The sequence below is a fragment of the Microcaecilia unicolor genome, chromosome 9, assembly GCF_901765095.1.
Source record: "Microcaecilia unicolor chromosome 9, aMicUni1.1, whole genome shotgun sequence".
In the NCBI taxonomy this organism is placed as follows: domain Eukaryota; kingdom Metazoa; phylum Chordata; class Amphibia; order Gymnophiona; family Siphonopidae; genus Microcaecilia; species Microcaecilia unicolor.
In genome coordinates, this window is record NC_044039.1 from 141,148,645 (window position 1) to 141,171,537 (window position 22,893).

At 43.7% G+C, this 22,893-nt stretch overlaps 1 protein-coding gene across 2 annotated transcripts in view; it reads right to left on the reverse strand.

Annotated features, from left to right (window-relative positions):
- Positions 1–11,526, reverse strand: part of MAPKBP1 (mitogen-activated protein kinase binding protein 1) — a 386,986-nt gene extending 375,460 nt beyond the window's left edge. For both annotated transcript variants that reach the window (XM_030215489.1, XM_030215488.1), the window contains exons 1-2: positions 11,394–11,526; positions 10,513–10,867 (exon numbers count right to left, since the gene is read on the reverse strand). In XM_030215489.1, coding sequence (XP_030071349.1) covers positions 10,513–10,632 — 120 coding nt within the window. In that variant the 5' untranslated portion in view covers positions 10,633–10,867; positions 11,394–11,526. The remainder of the gene's footprint in view (positions 1–10,512; positions 10,868–11,393) is intronic.
- Positions 11,527–22,893: the final 11,367 nt, after the last annotated feature.

Below are 22,893 nucleotides of genomic sequence, written 5' to 3' on the forward strand. Positions count from 1 at the left end.
CCAATACCTTCACCTGCTGTCCTGCCACAGATATTCCTGTAATGTTTCTTTGTTTCAGGAGTGTGCGTATAAGTGGTTCTAATGATATTACAAAGAGGGAAGGTGAAAGAGGGCAACCTTGCCTAGTACCCCTCAAAATCTCAAATTCTTTCCCTCTTAATCCATTCACCAACACCTGCGCTCCTGGTTTATAATAAAGAGCCTGCGCCGCCCACAGGAACCAGCCTGTAATTCCCATTGCTTCCATGGTGTGAAACAAGTAATCCCACCCTACCCTGTCAAATGCTTTATCTGCATCTAAACTCACTATTACTGATGGAATCTCCCCCTCTTGGCTAGATGCCATCGCCAGTAATAGGCGGCGCACATTATGTGTGGCTTGTCTATTTCGAACAAAGCCTACTTGTTCCATTCCAATTAATTTAGGCAAAAATTTTGCAAGTCTTTCCGCCAGTATGCCTGCCAACAGTTTAGTATCTACATTCAACAGAGATATTGGTCGGAAATCTTCTGCTCTGTTATGCGGCCTTCCCGGCTTGGGTATTAATGTAATTAAAGCTGAATTGGCATAACGGGGGAAGCCCCTCCTCTCTATCACCTCCTCAAAGTATTCCAGCAATGCCAACTGCGCTTCCTGGGACAAGCTTTTATAATATTCCCCGGAGTAGCCATCGGGTCCTGGTGCCTTACGCAATTTAAGTTTCTTAATCGCCTGTTGCAATTCTCCCAGGGTCAATGGCGCATTTAACATAGTCAACTCCTCATTCGTCAATTTTGTGAGCCCCGCCCTTTCCAAGTATTCCTGCATCAGGTTGGGTTCTGGTGGGGCACCGGCCGAGTAAAGTGAGGCGAAATGGTTAGTAAAAGCCTGCCCAATTTCATTTTGTGTGACTATAATTTTACCAGTGTCCTCCTTTAACGCAGTCACCACCCGAGGTGTCCCCCAATTTTTGATAACTCTAGTTAACAGCCTCCCCGTTTTATTACCAAAACGTTGCAACTTATATTTATAGTAAATCGAGGATCTGGTCTCATATTCATGCAATAAAGTATTCAGAGTTGTTTGGATTGCTTTCATATTCTCTAAAGCAGTCAGTGTGTGTTTTTGCATATAAATTCTCTTCGCTTTCGCTAGCTGTTTTTCTAAGCGCAGGATGTTTGCCACCCGACGTTTTTTCCTAATACTACTATATGCTATAAGGTCACCTCTCAGGACTGCTTTCGAGGCAGACCAAAACAGGATCGGGTCTGTTTGTGCATGTTCCTTATTATTAATGGCATAATCCTCCCATCTATCTGTCAAATATTTCTGAAATAAGGGGTCGTTATGTAAATATGCGGGGTATCTCCATCCTGTTCCTCCACCACCCCCGTCCGTAACCTCGAGATCTAGCCACACTGATGCATGATCTGATATTTCTTCCGGTCCTATATGGGCTGCCCTTACCTGGGAGAACATAGATCTTTCTAGGAATATATAATCTAACCTCACCAATGTGCCATGTGCCCTGGATCTGTGTGTATAATCTTTTTCCCCAGGATGCATTACTCTCCAGGTATCTATTAAATTTAAAGCTTTTGCAAACATTTTCAATCTTTTCGCCCTTTGCCCTAAGTAATGTGAGGAGGTGGGATTCGAGGTATCTTCTTTTGGATTAGCTACTAAGTTAAAATCACCCAATACTAACAATTTATTGATTTTATGTTGAATACAACTGCTTTCTAGTGAACTGAAGAACCCTGGGTCGTATTCGTTAGGGCCATATACCCCCACTAATAAAAATTCAGTGCCCTGTATCCATACCTTTAAGAGGAGGGTACGCCCGTGTTCTCCTTTCTCCACTACTGAGACTTTACATGCTAATCCTTTTCGAATTAAGACCACCACTCCACCTCGGCGTCCCCTGGCTGCTACGGCATGGCATTCCCCCACCCATGCTCTCTGCAACTTTGCGTGCTCCACATCATTAAGTCTTGTTTCCTGAAGGCAAACTATGTCAGCCCTATACCTTTTTAAAGCCGTTAGGATTTTGTTCCGCTTTATAGGGGACGTTATACCCCCCACATTCCAGGATATTATTCTAATTGGCATGCTGTGAAAGTACTGTTATCATTCCCACCATCATCATCATACAAAGGAGCCCCCTTACTCATTGAGCACACATTGAACCGTGTCAGATTTCTCATAATCTGTGCACATAAATATTCTTGTAATATATTTCTATATAAACATTTGTTACTGACCATCCGCCAACGGTGTTCCCCCGATCGATTTCCCCTTCCCCCCTCCCATCCCCTTCTCCCATCCCCCCCGCATATACCCTTCCTCATCCACCTAAGCTAGTCAGGTGTTGAGATTAGGACTTCAGTGAACAATAGAGACCCCAAACTCCACAATATAACCAAACACATATACATACATTTAGTCTGCAAATTCCATACACTTTAACTCCCACAGAGCGTTGTTGCGCAAAAGAATTAAATTCTTGTTCAAACAGTATCAATGACGTTATTTTCGGCGAGATATTTTTTTGCATCTGATACTGTAGGGAATATTTTCCATTGGTCCTGTATAAGTACTTTTAATTGAGCCGGGTATTGTAGCACAAAGCGAATTTTCTTATGCACCAAGGTTGTACAAATCGCATGATACTGCCTTCGTTTTTCTTGAACTAGAGTAGAAAAGTCTTGAAATATCAACACATTTTTCTTATTATATTTTAGCGTATCTCTTTTGTGTTTAAAACCTTGAAGGATTTCTAGTTTATGGCGATAATTTAGTATTTTCGCGACAACCACGCGTGGGCGGCCATTTTGGCGATCCTCTATTCGACGGCCCACGCGGTGTGCTCTTTCCACAACCAGCGGCCCCATCGTATCTGTAATCGCTAATTCTTTTGAGAGCCATGTTTCCAGCCACGTGTCGAGGTTTCGTTCTGGAAGTGTCTCATCTAGCCCAACAATCCGTATATTATTTCGACGCGCTCGATTTTCAAAATCATCCAACAGGGTTCTCTGATCTGCGAGCTGACGTCTTAGGGCCACAATATCTGGGCTGAATCCACGGGTATCGTCTTCCACGGCCGAAACTCTAGCCTCCAAGTCTCCGACTCGGATTCCCATCCCGTCCAATGTAGTTTGATAAGCTTCTATTTTGGTATTCAGCGCTTCCCATTTCGGCTCCCACGCTTTCGTGATTGCCTGGGTAAGTTGCATGAGTTGATTTTCAGTAAACGCTGGTTCTATAATCGCGGGCTCGTCCGCCATCTTGGTATCCCCGCTGCCTGTTTTAAGTTTATCTTTTTTTGCAGTTTTTTGCGCCATGCCTTTCGGAAGTGCTTTATAATATTTTTCCATGCAATGGACTCGCTCCGTAGGATTCTTAATGCAAGATTTAAGTTTTAGTGGAGTCAGGGGTCTCAGAGCTTCGACAGCACGCTGCTCCCTAGCTCATGACGTCACCGGAAGTCATCGGATCCATTCTTTATAAACAGGATTCCTTTGTGTCTATCCCATGCATTTTTGAATTACGTTACTGTTTTCATCTCCACCACCTCCTGTGGGAGGGCATTCCAGGTACCTACTACCCTCTACATGAAAAAAAAATACTTCCTGACATTATTCCCGAGTCTGCCTACTTTCAACCTAAATTCATGGCCTCTAGTTCTACCAACCTCCCGTCTCTGGAACAGGTTTGTTTGCGGATTAATATCTTTCAAATATTTGAATGTCTATCATATCACCCGTTTCTTCTTTCCTTCAGAGTATATATGTTTAAGACAGCAAGTCTCTCCTCGTATGTCTTGCAACGCAAATCCCATACAATTTTCGTCGTTTTTTCCCTTAACCGCTTCAAATCTTAGCAAGACACAGCCTCCAAAACACAATACCAAGTGGGGCCTCACCAATGACTTATAGAGGGGCATCAACACCTTCTTTCTTCTACTGGTTACACCCCTCTCTATACAGCCTAGCATCCTTCTGGCTACGGCCACCACCTTGTTGCTTTGTTTCATCACCTTCAGATCCTCAGACACCATCATCCCAAGGTCCCTCTCCTGAGCCGAGCTTATCAATTTCTCCCCTATCTGGTATCTCTCTTTTGGATTTCTGCACCCCAAGCGCATCACTCTGCATTTCTTGGCATAAAATTGTAATTAGCCTTGTGAGAGTGAGACGCTCCATTTTCAGACCATCGCTTTAAAGTGAGCAGGACTCCGATGCCATAGGTTCTCCTGATGACACGACAGAATTGCGAAACACAGATTGTGTTGAGAACGGCACAGATCGAGACAGTGGTTATGAAGTAGGAAAGAAGCAAGAATTCACTTATACAACACGAGCACGAGTACATTTTTCCAGTTGCTCTGCAGGTTTACTCATATCTTCATTGAAACAGAAATCATGAAAGTTCAGCCCTAAGATAAGTGATCACTTTGTTTATGAGAAGAATGCATATAAGGAGGAAGGTAGGGCCATAGTGCTGTGACGTTGATCACTGCAAATTGCTAATGAGTAGACCAGCCGGAACAATATGAGTTTTACTGAGCACTAATAAATTAGATCTACACTATTTCACAAGTAACCGTTTAACAGCATATAAAAAATATATATATATATATATATATATATATATATATATATATATATATATATATAAAATGATGTAAATGAAGGAACGGTTTCTATAAGAGGTATATGGTAGCATAAATTGAAACCAGAGCAGTCAAGTTACCCCAGAGTAAGTATAGTGTTAGTTAATTTTTTTTTTTTGTCCATATTTTTATTAAGGTTTTCAAACCATAATACAGAAAAGCAAATAACAATCCATGGCAAACAAACAAAAGTAAAAATCAGAACAACATTATCCCCGTTCCATGACAATACCTCTGGACAAATTACCTAGATGCAGGAAGACAAGTAGTGCTTTTGGGTTCCTGACAATAGAGATCCAACCGGGCCCAAGTCCTCAAAACCGACTTAACATTGCGATGCCTATGGGCCAGTATTAGTTCATATTTTCGGATCACACACACGTAGCTCCACCATTCATTAGTGTTAATTAAATTTTAACTGCCAGACCCTTGACCATTCTTCTAGCGTTTGGACATCCCTTTTCATGGTTTCTACTTCCTCCAAGATATCCACTCTATTGGTTATCTTTATGTCATCCACAAAAAGGCAAACTTTTCCTTCCAACCCTTCAGCAAGGTCTCTGAAATATATTAAACAGAAATGGCCCCAGCACTGATCCCTGAGGCACTCCACTATTCACCTTCCCTTCCTCCGTGCAGATTCCATTTACCACAACCCTCTGTCAACTGTCAGTCAACCAGTTTCCTATCCAGTTCACCACTTTGGGACCCAAGTTCAGCCCTCTCAGCTTATTCATGAGTCTTCTGTGAGGGACAGTTATCAAAGGATTTGCTGAAATGTAGATTACATCTAGCGCATAACCTTCATCCACTTCTTTGGTCACCCAGTCAAAGAAGTTAAGATTCATTTGGCAGGATTTTCCTTTGGAAAAGCCATGTTGCCTCAGATCTCATAACCTGTTGGCTTCTAGAAAGTTAACTATCCTTTATTTCAGCAGCAACTATTATTTTTCCTACCAGGACATGGGGCTTACCGGCCTGTAATTTCCCACTTCTTCCCTGTCTCTGCTTTTGTGAAGAGGAACCACATCTGCTCTTCTCCAATCCCAAGGAACCTCTCCCGTCTCTAAAGATCTATTATTAAATAAAATCCTTAAGAGGTCCTGCCAGGACTTCTCCAAGATCCAACAGTATTCTGGGATGTATCCCATCCAGCCCCATAGCTTTGTCCACTTTCAGATTTTAAAGCTGTTTATAAATGCTTTCTTCCATGAACCGCACAATATCCACTCCATTCCCTCGGCAGCTAACCGTGGTCCTTCTCTAGGATTTTCTTCCATGAACACCGAAGAGAAGTATTTGTTTAGCACATTCGCTTTATCCTTATTACTCTTCACATAGCTGTTCTCAGCATCTTTCAGTCTACCAATTCCATTCCTATTTCTCCTTTCCCCAATATATTTGAAAAAGGTCTTATCACCTCTCAATATCCTTAGCCATTTTTCCTTCCGCCTGCGCTTTCACTAGCCATATTTCCCTCTTTAATCTGATAATCTTTTCCGTGATCCTCTTGTTGCGTTCTTCTGTATTTCTTGAATGAAGCCTCTTTTTGTCCTTATATTTTCAACCACTTGCTTGGAGAACCATATAGCAGTGGTTCCCAAACCTGGCCTGGAGGCACCCCAGCGTATCAGGTTTTCAGGATACCCACAATGAATATTCATGAGACAGATTTGTATGCACAGCCTCAATTGCATGCCATACTATCTTATTAATATTCATTGTGGGTATCATGAAAACCTGACTGGCTGGGGTGCCTCCAGGACCAGGTTTGGGAACCACTGCCATATAGGCTTCCTGCTTCTCTTTTTGTTTACTTTCCTTGTGTAAAAGGATCAGTTGCCATATATATAGCAACTTTCAGCTTGGCCAACTGCGCTTCCACTTCACCTACGCCTACCCTTGCCATCAGTTTCTTCTTCAAGCATTCCCCCATTTTAACAAAATCAGTACCTCTGAAATCCAATACTTTGTGTGTATACACTCCGCCTTTGCTCTTGTATCAAACCATATTACTACTACTACTACTTAACATTTCTAGAGCGCTACTAGGATTACGCAGCGCTGTACAATTTAACAAAGAGAGACAGTCCCTGCTCAAAGAGCTTACAATCTAATAGACAAGTGAAAGTGGACACCCACACGGATATTGGAAACACTTCCTCCATTTGACAGCACTAGATCCAGCGTCGACCCTTCCCTCATGGGTTCAGTCACCATTTGTCTGAGCAAGGCACTTTGACAGGCATTCACAATCTCTCTACTTCATTCTGATTCTGCCGACAGGACGTTCCAATTCACATCAGGCAAGTTGAAATCTCCCAACAGTAGCACCTCCCCTTTCATACTAAGCTTTTGAATATCTTCTATCAGATACTTTTCCAGCTTCTCCATTTGTGCTGGAGGTCTGTAGATAACACCCATGTGGATACAGGTTCCATCTTCTCTTTATAGGATGATCTATATAGCTTCTTCCTTTCCCCAGGTTCCCTGCATTTCAGCCTCTCTGATATTATTTTTCACAAACTGTGCCATTCCTCCACCTCTTTGGCCCTCCCTATCCTTCCTAAAAAGCTTACAGCCTGGTATGGTCGCATCCCATTCATGGAAACCATTGAACCAAGTCTCCATAATAGCAAATATATCCACATTTTCCTCAAACATTAGGGCTTGCAAATCTTGAACCTTTTTACTTAGAGTATGAGCATTTGTGCTTATTGCTTTCCATGTGCTAAGTGAGTTTGGATGGTTTTCTATATCTACATTACCTTTCCCTCTGCCATCATGGTTATTCTGGGGTGACTTTCTCTGAATTCTCTCGTTTCGTCACCCCCACCCTCTAGTTTAAATGTCTAGAAACATAGTATCAACATAACCTGTTTTTCCTACTTGCCTACAAGTGCATTTACTCTACAGTGCCTCATTACCCCTCCTTTCCACTGCAACCCTCCCCACATCTCCATTCATCAGATGATCTGCCCTTCTAACTCCAGACGCTGCACTTTCCACCTTGCTGCACTGTGTGTGCCTGATCAGCTTTCCTGAGCTGGTGTGTCAACATATCCCCTTTCACTAGCCATATCTAAGCTTCATATTTAAAACTTTTTTTTTTAGGTTGCTTTTAAACCTTAAAAGCTTTGATTCTGCACAACTGCAGCTTTAACTACATTTAATATAAAATAAAATCTCTGATTTCTTGACCAAGTTATCCTCCAAATAGTACACAAGAACAGCTGTACTGGGTCAGACGAATGGTCCATCTAGCCCAGTATCCTGCTTCAGCAGTGGCCAATCCAGGTCACAAGTAGCTGGCAGAAACCCAATTAGCAGCATCATTCCATGCTACCAATCCCAGAGCAAGAAGTGGCTTCCCCCAAGTCCATCTCAATAACAGACATTGGACTTTTCCTTAAGGAACTTGTCCAAACCTTTTTTAAAACCCAGATACACTAACCGCTGTTACCACATCCTCTGGCAACGAGTTCCAGAGCTTAACTATTCTTTGCGTGAAAAAATATTTCCTCCTATTTGTTTTAAAAGTATTTCCATGCAATTTCAGTGAGTGTCCCCTGGTCTTTGAGATCTACAAAATCCTGAGAGTATGGAGTGGGTGGAGGTAAATCAATTCTTCACTCATTCAAAAAGCACAATCATGTCCAGTACAATCATATCCCCCCTCAGCCATCTCTTTTCCAAGCTGAAGAGCCTTACCTTTTTAGCCTTTTCTCATGTGTGAGCAGTTCCATCAATTATCATTTTGGTCATTCTTCTTTGAACTTTTTCTAATTCCACTCTATGCCACTGCAGGCCTGAGGTATCCTTGAAACAGGTTTTGTTCATTACAATTTACCTGCACCATCAACCACAAGAATTTTCACCTTTCAAATAGTTCTCAGAGAGCCCTTTGCTGGTTACATCTTTAGCTCTTGTTTAAGCAGCAAACAGACCTGGAGTTATAAGTAGGTTAAGATGTGCTGATATAAAACTCTTGTTGTTTCTTTGAGGACAACAGCTCCTCTGCACTCAAATCATGCTTTCATTCTCCTCCCATTCATCTCCTAATGCCAGCTCTGAGCTGGCACAGGATTGCTATGGGCACCCTTGTGTTGTCCACAGTTCTACAAGCATCGGAGCACATAGCTAATGACCACTATTTGCATACTACTTGCACTAATGGTGAGCGCGCATTTTGTTTCCCATGGTAGGGATCTTGCAGCATACTGTGCCCATAAACACAGGCACTAAAGGCTTCTAGCACCCACTTTTACTTTTGAGCATTGGGGCCACAGAGATTTAAGGATCCTGTTACTTAGACATTGCTTCATCAATGCTCCAAAAATTCAAAATTAACTCCTAGGGACCCTTCTGGACAAACTAGCAGAACTGGACAGAAGTTGGAGAAAAGTTCTCTTAGAATATCAGAGTATATTACTAATAGTTTCTCAAAATAATTAAAACTTGCAACAAAGTTCCCCTAAAAATCATGATTGTGTAGGATGGGCTAATAGGAAATAATGGAGTCCCCACCCCACCCCACCCAAAAAAAAAAATACATGCAGAGAAGACAAAGATCAGAGGTCCTGGACTGATGAAGGTCCCAGGAGTACAGGGGCAAAGGTTTCAAAATGATTGCAGGTGCTGAAATCTCAACATAAAATATCCCTCCCTGACCACAGTGAAGATGGTTACGCAACATCTGGAACCACAGAGCAGACACATATCTAGGAATGACGGTGGAAGGGTACAGAGGCCTCAGAAATGCATGTGGAAGAACATGCAGAAAAGCCAGGAGATCTGACTAAGGGTGGAGGTGTTTCTTTTTTTTTTTTTTTGTCCACCGCCTGCAATAAATCTTTTAGACAGTTGTTCAGTTGCTCAGGCAGGTCAGGTTTGACCAGTGCTTAATTTGTATTGTAGACAAAAAGAAGTGGCATCATGGAGCCAAAGGAGGGGGGCATTGGGTCAGGAGAAGAGAGTCTGCATTAGACAGTGGAGTAGAGCTTCAAAAACTGTGGGTGGGACCCCAAATGGGATTACAACCTAGGTGGGCTCTCCATAGGTACATCATTCTGTACCTCCTGGGGTTACACAATTTTATTTGGATGCAGTCAGTGTCAGAGGCACAAAAAGATTGGGAAATACTGGAGTAGTGTGACTGCTCTGCTTCAGGCTTACTCGCTCCCTTCCTCTTTCCCACGTGATGCCTAGAAGGGAGGGGCTTCTACACAGCACCCCTGCTGCTCTGGAGCCTGAAAAGAAGCAGTAGATTCCCTCAGAAATTAAGCCCTGGGTTTCACTAAACTAGGGCCTGTCATTAGTTTTTGCCAATATTCTTTGAAATCACAGGGCCCATTTTATACAGTGGGACCTGAAGCAAATATGGTATGCTGTGTTAACATGTGTTGCTTGTAAAAGGTTGGCTGTTAATATTTCTTGTAGAATTACCACTGAGGTATGATTTAATTTATATTGACCACTTACGAGTTGGAAGTGCCTAAAACAAACAAGTCCATGAAATCCACATCTGTTCCTACAACAAAAATTATGTTGCAAACACACACAAAGGAGTACAAAATTAGAAGCAGCAGGACTTAGGCTTATTTGCCATTAAAAACAAAAAAAGTTCTTGAGAGCTTTAAGGCCCAGGAGTTGCTAATATCAGAAATAGCTGAGTAGTATTAAAACTATTACAGAAAATCCTACATAAGTACTACCTGTCTTTTGCCAGCTTCAAGATACTGTCTCAAATCTGTTTTTATTTCACGCCTAAAGGGGTATGCAAAGCTGGCTTGAATTCCACGACAAAAAAAAGAATGCAACCATTTCAAATAATTAGAAGTATAAAAAGTTCCCATACCTTACTGCTGATATTCTCTCTCTTGGCTCCTGGCTTGTGCCTCCTGAGTTTAATAGAGGGGGAGCGCAGCAGGTTTTTAAGTCGACTAGTTATGGTAGATCCTTCAAACGTAGTAGCCATGATTTGAGGGCGAGGTGAAACGAATCCTTTTGAGAACTCAAACCTTTTAAAGCCAGTCCAGTCTTAAGAACAAAGCAGAATTCAGCCCCAGGTCCCAATAGTTCCTCTCTTTTACCGTATCATTGAAGCGTATCAATGTCCTGAGTAATTCCTACATACATGTCGTCTGTTTTAAAAGCCAAATGATCACCCATGTTTTCTGTATTCTCCTTACCAGATAACACAAGCTTTTAACCTTAAAAAACAAACAAAAAATTATATTTAAACACTAAACTACATTTTAAAGGGCAGGGGTTTTTTTTTGGAGGGGGGTCTGTTATAGCGACTATTGATATTATAAAACGAGTTTTTTTGCACACGTCTAAAAACGTACAGTATATAATTTTGTTTGCACCTCAAAGCAAGTACATGCAAGATATATTCTATATTGTGTTTAAAAAGCAACAGCACATTAACTTCTGCTGATAAAGATCTGTGCACATAGAAACTGTTATTACAATCCAATATAAGCGGCTTTTCAGTTGAAACAAAAGGAAAAGACATGGATACACCATCAAACATGCTAGGCTACAACTTGAAAAAAAAAAATGCTGAAGTCAGCAAGCCCACGAGCCCTGACCCATCATCATTTGCATTCACGTGCAACCAAAAATTGACGCAAATTAAATGGAATCAATCTGATCACCTGAACAGCCAACGTTCTTGAGAAATACGATGCCCTGCTGATTTTGTTACATTTCATTCTGACACCCATATAGTACCTGCCAGCGTTTATAGAGCCAAGACGGTTGTCGGTGAAGTTAACTAAATCCAGCTCTCGTGGTACTGCGCCTGGCAGCTTCAAGCCCGATCCGGGAGCCACTATCAGCTCCGAGTCAGTTCCCCCCGTGCCGCGGCGGCAGCAACCGCCGCCTCCGCCTGACCGGCCTCCAGCTCTAAAGCCTCAGCCGAGCCGACTGAGGCGAGGGAGAGGGTTGCTTAGTGCAGCTATGGCAGCCGGCGAAGCTCAATCCGCGCAAGTCCAGAAGCTGCGCGGAACGGGCCTGCCTGGTACGTGGTTAGAGAGGGGTCGCGAAGGATGTGGTTCGACCTCCTCGGCCGCACATTCCTCCCTGTACGGAAACGGTCTGTGGAGCTTGTTTCCCGGAGCGATTAAAGCCTCCCGCTTAGTGTCCAAGAGCCGGGCTGGCATTAAAGAGAGCAGTGGGGTTTGGGAAAAGACTGATCAGGCATGTTTGGCTCTAGTGCCTTTAAAAGAGCTTTTGATTCGTGTGTTCAGCTAGTAGCAGCCTTTGGAAAATTTAGGAAAATCCTTTTAATTAATCAAAGCTGAAAATAAATTATCCAAGTATGGTAAAATTATATTTCAGCTGATAATTTTATTCCCTTTAGTCATAGTAGATTAATATAGGCAGAGATGAGTTGTGCCCATCTATCAGCAAGAGGAGATGGAGTACAGACCTGAACTCAGCCATATAGGCCAGTGAAGCTCCTGTTGATTCAATATTTCCCTCGTGGCAGTGGCGTAGCCAGACTGCCACTTTTGGATGGGCCTGAACCCAAAGTGGGTGGGCACAAAATTTTCTCTCTACCCCCCTCCCCCAGCAAAATTTAGTCACGCTAATCAGATGCATTTGTCACACAGGGTAAAGTGCTGCTTTTCAGTGCATCAGATTTCAGAAAATTTATTTAATAGCCTAACACCCTTTTCAGTGAGCTTTCAGAGGCCAAAACCTCCTGCTTCAGGTCAGTATAATGCTGTTACGGTATCCTCGCCTGACCTAAGGAAGGAAGTATTGGTCTCTGAAACTTCATTAACACATGTACCATATTACTTTATCCTAAATTAAAAATAAAATTATTTTCTTTACCTTTCTTGTATGGCCATTTACTTTTTCTCATTGTGTCGCTCCCAGTCTCTAGATTCTGCTTTCCTTCGTTTTCGCTTAACTCTTCTGCCACGGTTTCCTGGCCATTTCTCATTTTTCTCTCCTTTTTCTTTGCTTTCTTCAATATTTTTCTGCCTCTCTCTCTCTGTCCTGATTTAATTCATTCTTACTATCCATTCTTTAATTTCCTTCATCTACTTATGGCTTTTCATCTTTTTCTCACCCTTGTTCTCCCCATGCCCCTTCCTCTTATTCTCCAGTCTTTCACTACTCTCCTTTTCCATCCAGCAGCTCTCTTCTTTCTCTCCCCATCCTTCCAGTCTCCCTTCTCTCTCCCCATCCTTCCAGTAGTCTCCCCTCTTTCTTTCTGCATCCTTCCATCCAGTGTCACCTCTTTCTCCCTACCTTTCCATCCAGCGTCTTCCCTCTTTCTCTCCCCATCCTTCCTTCCATCTAATGTCTCTCTCTCCCTCTTTCTAACCAGTGTCTCTGTATCACTCTACCCTTTTCTGTTCAGTGTCCCTTCTCTCTCCACATCCTTCCAGTCTCTCCCCTTTCTCTCTGCATCCTTCCAGTCTCTCCCCTTTCTCTCCGCATCCTTCCATCCAAAGTCTCTCTCCCCATCCATCCGTTTTCCCTCTTTCTCTCCCAATCCTTCCATCTGTTTTCCCTCTTTCTCTGCCATTCTTCCATCTGTTTTCTAACTTTTCTCCCCATCCTTCCATCTATTTTCCCTCTTTCTCCCCATCCTTCCATGTTTTCCCCCTTTCGCTGCCATCCTTCCATGTTTTCCCTCATTCTCTGCCATCCTTCCATGTTTTCCCTCTTTCTCTGCCATCCTTCCATATTTTCCCTCATTCTCTGCCATCCTTCCATCTGTTTTCCCTCATTCTCTGCCATCCTTCCATCTGTTTTCCCTCTTTTCTCCCCATCCTTCCATGTTTTCCCTCATTCTCTGCCATCCTTCCATCTGTTTTCCCTTTCTCTGCCATCCTTCCATCTGTTTTCCCTCTTTTTCTCCCCATCCTTCCATCTGTTTTCCCTCTTTTTCTCCCCATCCTTCCATGTTTTCCCTCTTTTCTTCGACGAGGCCCGCCCTGCATGCCAGCACCAGCCCCCATTGCCGGCCACTGCTGCTTTTCCTGTTGAGCAGCAGGGCCAGCGCTACAAAAAGAAGAAGCGCTAACGGCACTAAGGACGAAAAATGTTTAAAAAAAAAAAGCGCTGCACCGGCAGGCACTGTCTAGGCAGCCTTGAGGCATTGGCTGCTGGCTCGCAGGCTCCTCCCGTCTCCTACATCACTGCCCCTGGAGCAATGCAGGGGCAGTGACGTAGGAGACAGGAGGAGCCTGCGAGCCAGCAGCCAATGCCTCAAGGCTGCCTAGACAGTGCCTGCTGGTGCCGTGCTTTTGTTTTTTTTTTTACACTTTTTGTCCTTAGCGCCGTTAGCGCTTCTTCGTTTTGTAGCGCCGGCCCTGCTGCTCAACAGGAAAAGCAGCAGTGGCCGGCAATGGGGGCTGGGGCTGGCGCTGGGTGGGCCTGGGCTGAAATTGGGTGGGCCTGGGCCCACCCAGGCCCACCCATAGCTACGCCCCTGCCTCGTGGCAATACATAATATAACCTCTGCTTCTAGGGAAGACTTCATCTTCCAGATTGCAAGAGAGTAGATTATAAATCAGTTCACTCTGCTGATTTTAGATACCAGGATGCTAAGTGGTGGAAGTTGCTGCTAATGCCAATCAAGGGTCAGCCTACGTACTAGGCATTTTGTAAAAGACTGAAACCTCTTGTCTTTGAGAGGTTTGTATCGTCTATGGAGTATCCTAGATTGCAATAGACCATCAATGGTGTGTATTTGATAGTTGGTTTATAGCTTTGTAAACCTTGTCTGTTGTTTATTTACTGATAGCGACATTGAGCTCAAGTATGTTCAGGATAATGTGGGGTATAAATGTCAAAAATAAATAAAGCAGAGGACCCCAGAAATAAATAGAACTTCCACTTCCCCACAGACGATAATCATGCACCTACAACACCAAGGAAAACCCAAATGATTGGAAGCTATATACAAACTCAAAACAGAGAAGGGGAAGGGAAATGGGACTTGATATACCTCCTTTCTGAAGTTTTTGCAACTACATTCAAAGCTGTTTACATATATTCTGGTACTTATTTTGTACCAGGGGCAATGGAGAGTTAGAGTGACTTGCCCAGAAGCCAGCACAATGAACAGAATACTAGATTCAACTGCTATGACTAAAGGAAAGAAAAGAAACAAAGAAAACATAATTTTACCTTCCTTAGTGTCAAAGCAGATGACTCCAGGAACTGATGGGATGTAGCAAAGCAGTCCTCAAGAAGGGTCGGACATAGCAACCCCCACAGTGAGGACTAATGCTCCAAAGGCAGCCTCTGATCTCACTTCAATGTCACCCTAGTAGCAAACATATATTTGAGGGCCTCCCTAGCGAGATTTCCCCTTCCCCCAGATTTACATTTTCTGAGCTCGAGCCCTCCCACCACCATTTTGTTTCCAGAAGTAGCAGGGAAAGCGCAAAACCTATGTGTGCTTGTGGTGACAGTAATATTTTATGAGTAAGCAGGAGGACCCTGGAAGCACATGCCTCAAATGGAGAGGCTTAATGTTCAGAGCTGGAGAGCTACCAAGTTAGTAAATACATTTTGAACTAGTCCTGGATTTCTGCAACCCTATCCTGGTACAATATAGGACATGAAGCACTGATTTAATTTGGTAGTATCAGGGACTACAAACAACACACTGAATTGGAATGTAAGTTCAATCACCTCATTAGCGAAAAAAGTCTCCCTCCTGGAGCTGGATAACTTGGCAGCTCTGCAGCAGTAAGCCAAGAACCAAAGAAGTTGTCAAGTCATTTTCACCCTCCATTGTCTCTGGTACAAACCAGAGGTGCCAAGGGACAATGTGCATATAAGTGCAATTGGTATGCCCCCTTCCCCTTCTTTGCCTACTCTTTGTCTCTTACCATTTTCTCTTATTGTATTGTCATTTTTACTTATCCTATGTTAGCCACATTGTGCCTGCGTGCGTGTGTACTCTTTAACCTATATAGGGTACATCTCATATATTTGTCACAAATGGTTTCACTTCACTCCCATGGTGAACCTCTATCCATGGACATGTTATAATCACAGACTGTACCCACCAGCCTACCTATGCACTTCTCTTCAATCAATATACTAGAAGCATAGGTAAAATTTCGTGTCACATCTCAAAAAGACTGGTGTGCTCGTCGACCCCGACAGATTGCCTGTTTCACAATTATTGCTTCGTCAAGGGGGAGCCTTTACACGCAGTCTGTAAAAGAAAAATAAGCATTCAACACATAGCTGTTCACACATACTCCCTGGCCTATGATGCTGCTGGGGGATTTTAATACAGTATTGGATCAGAGTATGGACACCACAGTGGGGTCACAGCGGTCTAGGCCCCGATCTCAGGAGGAGTTGGGAGTTGTGCTGCAGAGCCTGGATCTCGTGGATCCCTGAAGAACCTTGCATCCACAGGAGCGAGACTATACTCACATCTCAAGGGCGCAGGACCTGTTTCACACAGTGTTAAGGCCGGAAATACGCCTATATTGGTACAATTGCAATTGGGAAGAGTGGGTCAGCAGGGTAAGGGGAGGTGGAAATTTGCAGTCCATTTGTATGTAGATCCAGGCTTCAGACAGTATCTTGGTAATAAATAGGAGGAATATCTCACTAACAACGGGGACCACTTAAGCAATCCTATATTGATGTGGGAGGCGGGAAAGGCTATTATTAGGGGAGAAATAATAGCATAAGTGGTGAAGAGGCGGAGGCAGCAGGCTAGTCAGATGGTGGAGTTGGAGAGGAAGATTAGAATGTTGAAACGGCAGTGGATCTTGCACCCTACTGAGGCTGGCAGACATGCTCTGGAAAGGATTCAAGGAGCGTTGAATAATATGTTGCAAGAGCAGGCGCAAAAAATGCATTTTACTTTAAATATCGGCTATTTAGGTTTGGGAACAAGCCTGGCAAACTGTTAGCGAGTATGGTAAAAAATTTGGTCAGGCCAGTCAACGATATCGGCGCTGTGTGAGCCAGGGGGGAAGGGTGGTTACAGAGCAGCAGCAGTTGGAAAGGATTTTCACCCAGTTTTACAAAGGATTGTATACAGCAGAATGGGGTGGACAGAGAGGACAGGTAGAGGCATTCCTTAGGGAGTGCAATCTGCCTAGACTGTCGGAGGCAGAAAACAATAAGTTGAATGAGCCCATAAGTGGGGAGGAGCTGCAGAGAGCAATAAAGGGCTTAAAATTGCAAAAATCCCCGGGACCGGACGAGTTTAGTGGGGAATTTTACAAAATTCGAACGGAAAAGGTAGTGGGGATCCTGGGAGATTATTTTGAGGCAACTATACGGAGAGGGTATTTCTCTCCGGGGGCCAACCAAGCACTGATAACGGTCCTGCCCAAACAGGGTAAAGACCCTCTTCAACCAGGGTCTTATAGACCCATATCGTTAATAAATGTGGATCTGAAGCTCTTCGCAAAAATATTGGCAGAGCGGTTGGCCTTGGTGATACCTAAGTTAGTGAAGCCAGACCAAGTGGGATTTGTAAAGGGTAGGTGTGCAGGAGTGAATGTTAGGAAGCTGATACTGGGAATAGAGAGATGTGTGCAATAGGGGACGTCGGCGTTGGCTCTAAGTTTTGATTCGGAGAAAGCCTTCGATAGAGTGGAGTGGTCTTTTCTGTTTACACTATTGGGCTTTTATGGTATGGAGGGTACTTTTGTTCAAACCATTCAGACATTGTATACAAATCCGTCAGCTGCGGTATTGGTGAATGGGATATCGTCGGAAGTTTTCCCATTGGGGAGGGGTACAAGGCAGGGGTGTCCCCTGTCGCCTCTCTTATATATCTTGTTTTTGGAACCCTTGTTAGAGCAACTGAGAGGGGATAGTATGATCCCGGGGGTCTGGGTATCAGCTCGGCATGCTCCTTTGAAATGTATGGCCTTTGTGGATGACATAATGCTTCTGGTGATGGACCCGGATACGGCTTGGAGGAAAGTGTTACAGGTGTTTGGTACTTTCGGGCAGTTGTTGGGGCTTAAACTTAACGTGTCCAAATCAGAGGCGCTTCTTATCAACATGAGAGTTGAGGACCTGGGAACGGGTTTTCTGCTGAAGGAAGCAGCAGGTTCCTTTAAGTACTTGGGGGCAGTGATTCCAGTGGATGTAAGTTGAATGAGATGAATGTAGGACCCTTGTTCCGTAAGACTAAAGACTGCTTGTACATGTGGGTGGGGCTGCCATTGGGCCTCTCGGGAAGAATTTTTTTATATAATATGATCATAGTGCCGCGATGGCTGTACTTGCTGCAGACACTTCCCATTTGGCTGAGGGAACAAGACTTGCGGAAGTTGCATGCAGCATTGCGGGTGTTTTTGTGGCGGGGGAAGCGGGGTAGGATATTGCTGGATACGCTCATGCTTCCAAGGGCCAAGGGAGGATTGGGACTTCTGGATGTGCAAAGATATAATTTAGGGTGTGGCATGCGGCATGTCAGAGATTGGCTTAAGGAAACCTCTGGGTTTACACCTATGGAGGTAGAAACATGTTTTTTGCAGCCTTTATCGGCCTCTTTTGTGTTGCATGCTAAGGGGGCACAATTGTCTGAAGATATGAAGAGGCATGTGATTTGGGAATATATGAGGAGTGTGTGGAAAGCATTGGGTAGGGCATTTGGTGGAAATAGGTACGTGTCTCCCTTTTTACGGTTGAGGGGGGAATTTAGATTTTAGCCCAGGAATGGGGAAAGGAAAGTTGTTTGGTGTAGGAAAAGCTGAGGATATACGATGGATAGAGGATCTACTAGAGGAGGAAGGCAAGATAGTCTCGTTTGAGACCTTACGTAGTAGGCTAGGGCTAGGGATGTCGGCCTACTTTGTGTATTTGCAGATGAGACATTATGTGTCCTCACTGCCGAAGGCTCACTTGAATGCTATATTTGCTCATAAGCTAAGGGAGAGCTTGAGATTCGAGGACAAGGAAAGGCCAAGGCTGTGCTGGTATGTGAGGGTATTGGGGGAGAGGCTGCCAGAAATCTCGCTAGGGGGGGGGGAGGGAGCTGCAGACAAGAGTAGAAGTGACAGGGCTTCAGAGGTTCTTGGGACTTATACCTGAAATCTCCAGTAATGAGTTGCATAGAGAGCAGGAGTATAAGTTTCTTTTGAGGATGTTTGTGGCTCCGTGGAGGGCATTTAGGGCGGGGTTTGTGCAAGAGGGCGGTTGTCCAAAGTGCGGGATAGATAATGCTACCCTGGGGCATATGTTCTGGGCATGCAAGAGGACGAAGCTCTTCTGGAGTAAGGTGGGTGCATTTCTGGTTCGCTGTGTGGGGCAGGCGGGGGTAGGTGGACCATTGGGTTTACTTTTTTTGGAGGGGATTCAGTTACAAGGGGTGCAAGGGGCGAATAATTTGTTTGTGGCTAAAGCACTATTGATAGCCAAAAAGGTAATCTTGATTCACTGGCGTATGCGAAAAGTTCCCAAGTTTTCCATGTGGAAATTGATGTTGTTTGAGTTAGCGCTTTTGGAGCGCAGAAAGGTGGGAAATCTGGCTGATAATAAGTGGAAAACTTTCCAGAGCATATGGAAGCCGTATTGGGCACTGCTGCCTCATGGGGAGCGAAGTCTGATATTAAATGTGTGAAGTTAAGGAGGGGGCATTGGCTGATTGGATACTCGGGTACGGGGGGGGGGGGATAAAGTAATACTTAGAGTTAGTAGGGCAGGGTAAGGGGAGAGAATAGGAGGGGAGAGTAGTAAATATTGGAACTTATCACCGGTTCAGGTGGGGGTGGGGGGCAGGGGGGAGGAGGGGAGGGTAAACCATTAAGATTCACTGGCATATGCGAAAAGTTCCCAAGTTTTCCATGTGGAAATTGATGTTGTTTGAGTTAGCGTTTTTGGAGCGCAGAATGGTGGGAAATCTGGCTGATAATAAGTGGAAAACTTTCCAGAGCATATGGGAGCCGTATTGGGCACTGCTGCCTCATGGGGAGCGAAGTCTGATATTAAATGTGTGAAGTTAAGGAGGGGGCATTGGCTGATTGGATACTTGGGTACGGGGGGGGGGGGGGATAAAGTAATACTTAGAGTTAGTAGGGCAGGGTAAGGGGAGAGAAGAGGAGGGGAGAGTAGTAAATATTGGAACTTATCGCCGGTTCAGGTGGGGTGGGGGTGGGGGGCAGGGGGGAGGAGGGGAGGGTAAACCATTAAGAAAAGTAAAGGTATTCTCTGATGGGTCAGTTGTTTGTTTGTTATTATTAATTCTGTTCGTGCAGAAGGTGTTGGTATGGGTTATTGGAAGCATAGGCTCTGGGAAATGGGGTGTTGTCAGTTGCCATACCGGGTCCTGGTATTTTGTATCACATTGTTTTATAGTGTTGTATTGTTGAGAACCTGAATAAAGATATTATTTAAAAAAAATCCCAGAAACTGGGCCCCAGGTGATTCTAACAGCAGAGAAAAACCAACAGAGAAGGAAGCCGCAAATATAAAGTGTGGTTGCCAATTCTATTTGAAAGGAGGATATTGAATGACGAATGGGGAGAACAGATAGATCTCTGTGGGCAGTGGTAGCTGTTCCTCCTAACACACCCACACACTCTTATTTTTGCTGGCAGATGTGTCAGGACAAATATCTGCCTTGCAAACTATGGAATTACATACCTGAGAGGGCCCCTTCTCAGTAGCACAGCCACGGGCCCACCCAAAATTCCAGCACAGCTGGAAGAGGTCCTCCGGTGGTCTGAACAGGTCATTCCTCTACTTGCTTCAGTCAGTGGCATTATCCATATGTTGCTGGCTTGCTGCCGTTCCAGTCCCCCCTCCCACGCGCATTCTCGGTTTTCACACATGTGTGAAAACTTAACTGAGCATGTGTGAGAGGAGAGAGGCTAGCATAGCAGCAGTGCATGGACAGTGCCGCTTGCTGCAGCAAGTAGGAGAATGACCTACTTCAGATAAAAATGTATGGAAACAACAGATAAATAAGTATATAAATATAAATTAGCTGTGACAAGGAGACATTTTTATTCAGGTTTGGTGGGTACGTTTTGTTGCGTTACATTTACATTTCTATACTGCAAGGTCCCCGAAGAGTTTTATGCAGTGAATGGTGCTTAGAAGTAGGACAAAACCTGGAAATACATCAATATATAAACAAAAAAAAAAAATCTAAAAATTATTTTAAAAGATCATAAAAATAAGTTTTAATGGTTCTCAAACAGGGAGAAATTAAGAGTTTGCTGAATAGATAATGGTAATAAATTCCATTAATAGGGTGATTAATAGGAAAACGTTCCATTAAACAGGGTTTTATATATCACTCCTCTTGGGCTTGGGCATGGTAAGTAAAGGAGGCAATCTACTGCCTAATGCAGAATTCTTTTATTGAAAGCTGTATTAATTTTCCTAAATAGAATGGAGCATATCCATGCAAGATCAGAAAAGTCATAGAACAGAGTTTGAACAATATAAGTAACCTGACCGGAAGCCAATGACGCTTCATTAAAAATGGCAAGGTGGGCAAGTACCTGGAAGAATGATAGATTAACCGTGCTGCAGTGTTCTGTAATCTTCAGTGTTCTCAAAAACTCTTTTAGGTCCAGTAGTGTTTCCTGGTCGGCTGCCACCTGGGGTGGATTGCTGCTGTGCACCCTCCCCCTGGGTGCAGCATTCCCCCCCCCCCCCCGGTGCATCACCTCAACCCCCCTCCACGTGGCTGTCAGCTGCGCCAGTTCTCTTCTCCCTCTGCCCTGGAACAGGAAGTAACAGGGAGCAGGGAATCGGTGGAGCCAACAGCCGCACAGCTGCACCCCCACTGTAGCGTGCACCCAGGGCAGATCGCCCCCACTGCCCCGCCCTTGGTACGCCACTGTTTAGGTCTACATACAGAACATTGTAGTAATCCAGGTGCAATAAAACAAGAGACTGTACCAACTGCCTATAGGCTGATTGATTAAAGAAGGATCTAATTCTTAATTTTCTCAAAGTATTCAAGACTTTCATTGTCAATGATTAATTTGAGGTTCAAGAGTTAATTTTCATCAAAAATAATTCTCAAACCCCTCCTTTTACAAAGCCACGCTAGCAGCTGCTGGTGTGGTAATGCTGACACAGCCATTCAAAGTGAATGAGTTGTATCAGCATTACTGCACGGCTTTGTAAAAGGGGGGGAGGGTCTGTTTTTCCAATTGAAAGGAAATACCTTGGATTGATATAGTGGTTTCTAAGAATTCCCCAATACTAAGAATGTAGTTTTATCATTGTTTAGTTTGCGCTTAAAAGCAGTTGCCCAACTACAGGGGATATTAATGCCTTCCTCTATTACCTGGGATATAAGGAGTACTAATGTGTCAAAAGGTATAGTAATAGTCAGGTCATCTACATATATGTATGTGTTATACCCTGCAGAAAGTAATTGGTAGCTAATTGGGCCAGTAAATTAAAGAGTGGGGAGACCCCTGTGGAACGCCACACTCTAGTTTTTCCTCAAAAGAGGGAAACCTGCAAACCAATGCCATTCAGGGTCAGCAATACCATAATGTGTTAATAGATTTACTTGAATTTTATGATCAACAAGATTGAATGCAGCCAACATATCAAACTGCATAATAAGGACTCTGTGGCCCATACTAATTTCTTTCCTGGCCTCTGAATATAGTGAAGTTAGCAGTGTTTCTGTACTGAAATGTTTTCTGAACCTGATAATGGAGGAGGAAGTATATTATGAAATTCCAAAAAAATCCATCAGCTGACTTGCCACTATTCCCACCATAACCGTAGTAAGAAATGGAATAAATGCTATAGGTTGATAGTTTTGAACCTCTGTAAGGCAAGGTCGGCATTATCGTGCGGCTTTGTAAACAGGGGAGGTTAATTTTGCATTATTTTGTATTGAAGTAAGGAGAATTTTTTCTGCCTCAATAGGAAACTTTCCTGAATGAAAAGTATCTGCAATACAAGTGAACACATAATTCTTGAAAAATGGAGAATTAAGTATTGCCACACTGGGAAAGACCAAAGGTCCATCAAGCCCAGCATCCTGTTTCCAACAGTGGCCAGTCCAGGTCACAAATATCTGGAAAGATCCCAAAAAAAGCTCAATACATTTTATGCTGCTTATCACAGAAATAAGCAGTGGATTTTCCCCAAGTCAAGTTAATAATGGTCTATGGACTTTTCCTTTAGGAAGCCATCCAGATCCTTTTTAAACTCCGCTAAGCTAACTGCCTTTACCCCATTCTCTGGCAACAAATTCCAGAGTTTAATTACACGTTGAGTGAAGAAAATT